This window comes from Equus quagga, chromosome 7, assembly GCF_021613505.1.
Source record: "Equus quagga isolate Etosha38 chromosome 7, UCLA_HA_Equagga_1.0, whole genome shotgun sequence".
Lineage (NCBI taxonomy): Eukaryota > Metazoa > Chordata > Mammalia > Perissodactyla > Equidae > Equus > Equus quagga.
In genome coordinates this window covers 46,555,265-46,563,325 of record NC_060273.1, presented here as the reverse complement: position 1 = coordinate 46,563,325, position 8,061 = coordinate 46,555,265, and the positions used below count along the sequence as shown (strand labels likewise).

General features: G+C 58.4%; 1 protein-coding gene across 1 annotated transcript in view; it reads right to left on the bottom strand.

Moving 5' to 3' along the window:
- Positions 1-8: 8 nt before the first annotated feature.
- Positions 9-8,061, bottom strand: part of COL23A1 (collagen type XXIII alpha 1 chain) — a 313,810-nt gene continuing 305,757 nt past the window's right edge. The window contains exons 26-30 of the mRNA XM_046666242.1: positions 7,174-7,227; positions 6,837-6,923; positions 5,898-5,963; positions 4,992-5,030; positions 9-4,829 (exon numbers count right to left, since the gene is read on the bottom strand). Of these exons, the coding sequence (XP_046522198.1) occupies positions 4,827-4,829; positions 4,992-5,030; positions 5,898-5,963; positions 6,837-6,923; positions 7,174-7,227 (249 nt within the window). The 3' untranslated portion in view covers positions 9-4,826. The remainder of the gene's footprint in view (positions 4,830-4,991; positions 5,031-5,897; positions 5,964-6,836; positions 6,924-7,173; positions 7,228-8,061) is intronic.

Here is an 8,061-nt window from a genome sequence, read left to right as displayed (position 1 = left end):
CTGGCGCGCGCTCGGGACGCGGCGGCCCCGGAAGTCGGCGCGGGGAGCCGCGTCGTGCTCGCCTCGCCGGCGCGGCCCCGCCCTCCGTCCCGGGCGCTCTGGGCCTCGCCCTCCGGCCCTGCGGCCCCCCGGGGCCTTGGGCTCAGTCTTCGAGTCGCCCTCGCCGAGCATAAAAGGGGAGTGTGCGCGGGCCGGCCGGGGCTGGGCGTCGGCGGAGGAGGCCACGGGGCGACCTTCGGGGCAGCACGACTCCTGCTGCGTCCGGGCCGGTGAACAGGAGATACGTCTACACTGAGAATCATGCAGTGTTTAGGCAGGAAGAGATCTGGAGGCCCCTGACCCTTCTAGTATATGGCCAGGAAACCCAGGCCCAGAAGGGGAAAGGGCTTTGTTCCCAGACACACAGCAAGTCTGCCACAGAGGCTGCACTCCAACTCGGATCTGTCAGACCCCCAGCCCAGTGAGTGAGAAGTGGCACCCAGGGGCTGGGACGCAGGATGGCAGAGAGAGCTCCCCTCCTGGGCCGGGGCCCTGGAGCAAGGACCTGGACTTGCAGCCGAAGCTGGGGGGCCTGGGTGGACTGGGAGGGGGAGGCGCTTGCTGCTCCTTCTTCTGTCTCCTTTTTGTGATTCTCAGCCCTCTGCTTCGTTCCCTCCTTGCTGTCTTCTTCATCTCTTCCCCCGTACAACCGTAAAATGCCAAAGGCATGTAGTAGAGAACGGTCGGAGTTTCATTTTTTATTGTAACATGTATAACAAAATTTACAATTTTAAGTGTACATTTCAGTGCCTTTAAGTACATTCATGTTGTGCAACCATCCATCTGCAGAATTTTTTCATCCCAAACCGAATGGAGTTTCTTATTTTTAGTTGTAAAGCTGAACTGAACATTAGGTGTGAATCTTGAAAAAAAATTCCCGCCAAATTAACCGAGAGAGGTTGCTGGCAGCCTGCACTCGTTTTCTGAGAATCAAGACCCACCGCCTGTGTGTGGACAGTGTGGGACCAAGGCTGCTGGCTTTCTCAGTGGATCCGCTCCTCTTTGGTGGAGAGACCCATAGGTGGCTGCGCCCTGCAGTTCCAGCTTTAATGTAACGTGTTTGGTGCTTGTGTGTGCTTGGCGAGTGGCAGGGAACGGTCTGAGAGTCCTGTTTGAGGCCCGTCTTTAGCCTTGTTTGAGCCCAAACACAAGCCTGTCTTGTGGCCCAGGGCAGTGCAGAGAAGTCAAGTTGGCTCAGGGGCTTTCCTTGCCTTGGGTGGAGGGTGAGAGGGCTGCAGCCATGCCCAGCCCACATCTCACCCACTCCTGGGATGGCCAGGGTCAGGAAGCAATACAGTTGGAGGCTAGACCAGGCTGGGCCATTTCCTGGACCAAGAGTATCTGTAACAGGGACAGGATGACAACAGGATGCCTCCTCTTCTTCCTGCTCCAAAAAGCCCCCTCCTTCCTGTCTCTGGCCCCATGCTAAGCACTGCTCTGTCCATTGTCTCATGCCTGGCCTTCGAGGTGCCATTGGAGGCCAGCAGGGCAGGGAATGGGAGGAAATGGCTGAGTCGAGATCTGAACCCAGGGCATGGTGTTTTTTGATGCAGGCGGCATGGCCTTCTTGGCGAGATGGTTCATCCTTGGGCTGGACTGTCCTAGGCATTTCAGATGTGTGATATCCCTGGTCCTGCCCACGGGAATGCCAAGAGTGTCCCGTGATCGTTGCAAATATCGAAAGTGTCCCAGGCAGTATCCTGGGCTCAGGGGGAAGGAGACCTGGGCAAGCCCCCTCCTCTCAGGCCTTAGATTGATCTGCAAAGGGGACGGTGGTCCCTGTGGTTGGCTGCCATGGCACACAGCAGGCTCAGTCCGTGTGCTTCCCTCTCTCCCAGCAGGCAGAGCTGCCCTTCCTGGCAGGGAGGCGGGAGGCCCCTCAGTCCCTGAGGGTCAGCTGTGAGGCAGGGTGCTCGCCGTGTCTCAGCTGGGACCTTGAGCAAGTTATTCACTCTTCTGTAGTCTCCTGCTCTTGGGGGGACTGCGGGCTCTAAATTTTGATGTTTGAACGTTTGCAGACCTGAGGCTACCCAGGATGAGGCCACAAGGAGGCAGCAAAGGGCTATGGATGGCCTTGTCCTGCCCAGAGGAGTAGGAAAGGGACCCCCTCCAGTGTCTGGGGACAGGGGAACATCTGGCTTCTACCCCCATGAAGATCTGCCTGCCAATCACCAGCCTCATGGCGCTACCTAGCAGGCTCCACGCCCTGCCAAGCAATTTCAGAAAGACAAATTGGAGGACATTGAAGAGCCTGGGTCCAGTCCCAAGCCTGCCACCACATCCTGGCTGTGCATCCCTGGGCAGGTGACTCACTCCTCAGAGCCTCAGTTTCCCCATATGTAAGGTGGAAATAGTAACACCAACCACATAGGCTTTGTCCTTCACAGGACTGGTGAAGGGATCCAGCAAGGTACCTGGGTCGAGGGGGGAGCGAATTACAAACTGTAGAGTGCAGTAGATCTGTGAGGTTATGCTGGAACTCCAAAGGACACTGGGACACCTAGTGATCTCCATTAGTCGTCACGGCACCACTGTGTTTCTCTTTTCACACTACTGTCTTCCCTGGTAACCCAGACAACTGGCCGGGTGGTGTGGCCTGCCACTTATCGTCAGCAACTTAGGGAGACAGACAGGGACTTGACACCTTCCTCTTCCTTAGCCAGTGTGTGGCTGGGCCTCTTCTACCCATACTGTGGCCTCCCGAGGCCTCAGTCCTTGGAAGGAGAAGGCCTGAGACACTGTCACTGCAGGTCCCTTTTTGTCCACACCACCCCGGTTGTGCTTGGTTTTGTCATCTGTGAAACAAGTGCATTTGCTGGGTCTGTCTCTCAGGCTTGTGAGGACCAGCTGGGATGAGAGATGTAGAAATGCCCCGCAAGACTGTGGCCATTGCTTGGTCTTGGAGTGGGGAGGAGAGAGGGAAGTCAGAACCCTGGGCGCCTCTGGGTGCCTGACCTGTCCTGGGTTCTTTTCGTGCTCTATGCAGTTGGTTCTCACTAAACCACAGTCTGAGTGTAAGCCTCGCCGTCCCATTTTACAGATGTGGTGGCAGGTTGAGTTTTCTAAAATGACTGCAACAAGATCTACTATCCCACATTTTCTCCTTAAAATACAATGCTGCCACTTTTCCTTTGAATTAGGGCAAACCTCTGATCCTGGCAGAAAGTGATAACCTGATGACGTCTGAGTCTTGGCCATAAAAGGCGACACAGCTTCCACCTGGGACATTCGCCCTGGGAACCCAGCAGCTATGCTGGGAAGAAGCCCAGACCACACAGAGAAGTGTTCTGGCCACGTGGGGTCCCAGCTGACAGCCAGAATCAGCTGCTAGGTGAGGGGGAGCTTGAGCGACAACTCCTCAGCTAAGCCCTGTACCCCCAGAACTGTGAGAGAGAGATAGAAAGGGTGGTTGTGTCAGGCAACAAGTTTTGGGGTGATTTGTCCTGCGGCAGTCACTGACTAGGGGATCAGAGGAGCACACAGGCTCATGGCGTGAGTGACTGGACAGGGAGCTCAGCTAGCACTTGGCAGGGCCAGGCCTTGAGTCTGACCCTGATCTACTTCCTCTGGTTTCTGGGGCGGTCGGACCCGGGGTGGGGGTCCCTTTGTCCCTACTCAGCAATGGCCAGGCTGAAACCTCACCCAGAGGTGCCCCAGGGGCAGTCTGCAAGGACAGGCACACCCTGACACACATTTGTGGTTTATTACACACAGCAATGTCCATCTACACAGAGAAGGGAGGCAAGTAGCTAGGCCAGGGCTGGCAGCTGGGACCCTTGTCAGAGGTGGCGAAGCCTCTTCTCAGAGCACTGGCGGCTCAGGTCACAGGCACCCTGCTCTGGCTGGCTGGAACCAGCCCTGAGGCTCTCCGTCCGCACAGCTCACCTGGAGGACCATTTCTGGCAGGCTGACCAGAGTTCTCCTGGGTGGGAGACCTGGGGCTAGCGAGACCCAAACTCTGAGCTGGAGGTCCATCTCCTCAGGCTGGCAAAGTCTCATCACGTCCCTGCTCCGGGGGGTGTGGAGACAGGAAGCAGCAGCCACTCTAGCCTGGGGCCTCCTGTCTTCCACATTTGGGAATCACGGGGCTCCCTGCAGCTGGGTCCACGTAGCGGCGATCACAGCGCTTGGCCTCTGCTCCGGGCCAGGGGACACGTGTTCTCACGCAGGCTGGCCTCCGGAGGCCTCCTGAGCTTGGTGGCAGCTGGACTGCTCGGGGCGCTTCCCACAGCTCCCAGCATCCAGCTGCAAGTGCCAGGCGGGAGTCTTGTCCTGCCCTGGTGAACCCAGGGCCCAGGGGGCCTGAGAGGGTGGGCAGCTGGCTGTGGCTGAGGCCAGAGGCCAGAGAGGCCAGAGAGGCCAGGAGCAGCTGCATTTACCGTCCAAGCCCTGGGCCTTTTTGGATGGGGTGGGCGCCAGCGGCTCAGAGTTTCAGGGGGCAGGCTCTCGTAGGGCAGTGGGGCAGCCGGAGTCTCTGCTAGTCAAGTGGCTGAAGGCCCCACCCGACCCCTTGGCAGCCTCTCCTGGGCCAGGCACTTTCACCTTCGTCTCCCTCCTTCCTGGAAAGGCCAAGTCCTGCAGGTGCCCCTCAAGTACACAATCCCCCTGTCTGCCCATCCACTTTCCTGCCAGCCTCACATGCGGATCGTTCTGGGCACACTCTTAAATGTTAAAAGGCCACATGTAGTGCATCCCGTGAAGAAAGATCAATATATTACTGTTCTGTTTTTACAAAAATTAAAAACGTCCACACGAATCTGTACAGGTTGTGAGCCGGGTGCTGGGGATCACTGGAAAAGGAGGGAGACTGAAGGTGAGGAGGAGCTGTGAGCCCTTCCCCCCGCCCCGCCCCGTCATGCGCACTTCTTCAGGCACAGGCATGCCCCTCTATCCTCTTGTCCCAGGGCCCCTCCTCCCCCAGCCTGCCCTGGGGACTCCTCCCTGCACGGTACCTTATGCCAGCAGCCAGGCACGGGCAGCCCATCGGGGCCCTGGAAAGGAAGAAGAATTCAGTGCCGGAGAAGGGGGCTGGTCTGCTCTCTGCAGCCCACACTCCTGCCCCGTGTGTAGGGAAGTGTGGCCCAGGGAGCTGCCACACGGGGCCACTAGACCCCACTAAAGCAGGGCCTGGATGCCTGCCCTGTCCACCTGGGTAGCTGAGGCATGGGACACAATGGCCCCTTACTATGCTCGTTCTGAGTGCTCCCCCATGGGGGCTCTGTTGGGACACGTGTGCAGTGGGCAGAACGTGGACACGAGTAGCGGACATCATGTCAGACATCCAGTGGCCAGGAGCAAGGTATGGCCCTGGCTCTTTCCAGGGGCTACATGGCTTCCTGCCTGGCAGCTGTGACAGTGGCTCTGGCCCCTCACACTGGTGGCCTGAGAACTTTCAGGAATGTCTCCGAGTGTTTGAAGAACAGTCCAGGAAGTAGGATCCCCCTCTGGTCTGTCCCGGTCCCTGTGTCTGGACCTGAGTGGCAGACAGGGCGGGCTGAGGCCGTCAGGGCAGAAATTGGGCCAGGGGTGGGGGCTGTCTGGAGGCACCGCAATGCCAGCTCAGCAATCAGACGTAAGCAGGGGTGGGTTTCCTCAGGTGGCCTGAGGCAGTCAGCCTGGGGTCCCTGGGGGGCTCTGTGCTGGAAAACACTTCACTCTGTTTCAGGGCACACTCGGGGCTCAGACACGCGTAGCACACCCCCAGAAAGCCTGTGCATCCACGGGCACAGGCTGAGCCGGAAGGGAAGTAGGGAGGAGGGTGGAATGCAAAGGCAGGCGGGCTGGAGGAAGGGCGGGCAGAGCAGCGGGCACAGGCAGGGAGGCCAGCACAGCACAGCACACCCAGGCAGACCGCGTACCACAGGGCAGGGCCCGCGGCCCCTCGAGCCCGGCGCCCCTCTCCTGCCTCCGCATTTAGGATTCTCCTGTTTCAAAGACAAAAGCTTCATGACTTGGAGGGAAGTCTTGGCCGGGAGCCTGGAGCTGCAAGGCTGGGCCAGCCCCGTCCTCCCACTGTCCCTGGCACTTTTGTGGGTGCTTACCACTCTGCTCTTCATGCCTCTCTCATTGCCTCCTCAAAACCATCTGGAGGTGGGGTTTAGCACCCCCATTGCATGGATGAGGAGACTGAGGAACAGAGGGCTAATGTGACTCATTGGAGGGGAGAGGACTGTGCCTGGGGGTCCATGGCCCTCTTTGGAAGGTGGCCTGCACACATCACGGCTGGAGGCCCCTCTCCTCACGCCCTGGCAGGAATATCTGGTCAGTTTTAGTGTGGAAACTCAGCTGTCTGTCTTTCCTCTCTTTTCTGAGCTCCACTGGAAGAGTTTGACCCGTAAACCTACCCTGCCTTCTGGAAAAAGGGAACTGAATTGCGGTTATTTCAGGCACTGGGCCGGGTGGGCCGTCAGCGGCTGTTGTGAGAGAGCAGGAAAGGAGAAAGGCTGTGGGGAGGAGGGCAGGGAAGGGGCACATGGAGGAGACGCAGGGGGACAGGGTGGGGCCATCCAGACCAGCAGAAGCTTCCTCCCGGACTATGGATAGACATCCAGAGCGTCAGGGTGGTCCCACCCCCTCTGTGGCTGCGGAAGCTGAGTAAGAGGGGCAGTGACCCCAGCCAACAGACTCTGCCCCTGGCCAGGCCTCCATCTCTATGGAGGGGTGGGTCCCCCGAGCCATGCTGGGGTGAGTGGCACGGGGATGACGACAGACCAGAGCCAGAGGAGCCTGCATGATGGCAGTGACAGCAACGGTGGCCCTGGCCTGGGCTGGGGCTCCCATCCTGCTCTGACACGTACCACAGGACAGGGCTGGTCCAGGCCCGGCGGTCCCGGCTCGCCCTTCTGGCCCTTCACTCCCTTGCGGCCAGGGATGCCTCGCTCCCCCTGTACAAGGAGGAAGATGGGGGTATGGTCACGGCTGTCAGGCTCAGGATGCCTCCAGCCCCTGGGAGAGATGGGACTGGGGCCCAGTAGCCAGCCCTGGCCTGTCCTGCCCTGCCCTGCCCAGCCTCTGCCCGTCTCCTCCTCCCCGCCCGCCCCGCCTTCTCGCTGCCTGCTTCTGTTTACTCCCTCCTTCTTTCCCCCTGCCCCTATCTCTTCTCCAGCTGCCCCCTCTTCTCTCCACCTGCCCCACCTTCTCTCCACGCTCGCTCCGGTCGCCTTTCTCTCCTCGGGGTCCAGGGAAACCCTGACAAAAGGAATAAAGGTTAAACTGGGAAGTAAGGTTTGGTTGACTGTTCATCTCTGCTGCTCTCCCATCCATCACTGTCCCCTCCCTTCCATGCATATGCGTGGTACCAGCTGGCGCAGCCCCAGCTCCTAGGTGACACATATGCTGGGGACAAGGCTGATTTAGGGAAAAGCATGCATTTAGGACACCAGCACTGATTCCTCCAAAGTAGAACATGTCAGAGTCTCTGGATGGAAGCCCTCAGGCACAGCCGCTAGCAAGCGGCTTTCTCCCATGGCACAGTCAGATGCAGCTGGCACTGGCCCAGGCTTGGCTGGGGACAGAGACCCAGGAAACCCGTGGAAGTTTCTGTTACCATCTTTGACAGACGGAGAAATGGTAACCTCTGTTCTCTACCCTTGGCTCAAACTCTTGTCCACCCACCCACCCACCCATCTGTCCATTTGTCCACCTGTCCATCATCCAACCAATATTTCTAAGCATCCATCAGGAACTGGGCTGTGGGCTGGATGCTGGGGACAGAGAAATACGATGTGTTCCCTCTTATATTAAATTATGTTTTTTAATTTTCTGTATCTTATGATGTTTTGACATACTAAAAATCTTGCTGGCCAGGGAGAGGCTGCCCCTCCCAGGGCAGGCCAGTTCTTAGAGACAGCAAAGGGCTAGTCTGGAGGTACCCCTTTCATATGCAAACCAACCAATGCCCCAACCACCTCCTTTATGTGCTTCTCACCCGCCAGGCCAATACTTCCCCTGACCTAAATCATCTCAGGAACAGGTACCAGGAAACCAGAGACCAACCCTGTAGCCCAAAGCCTGCCAGAGCTA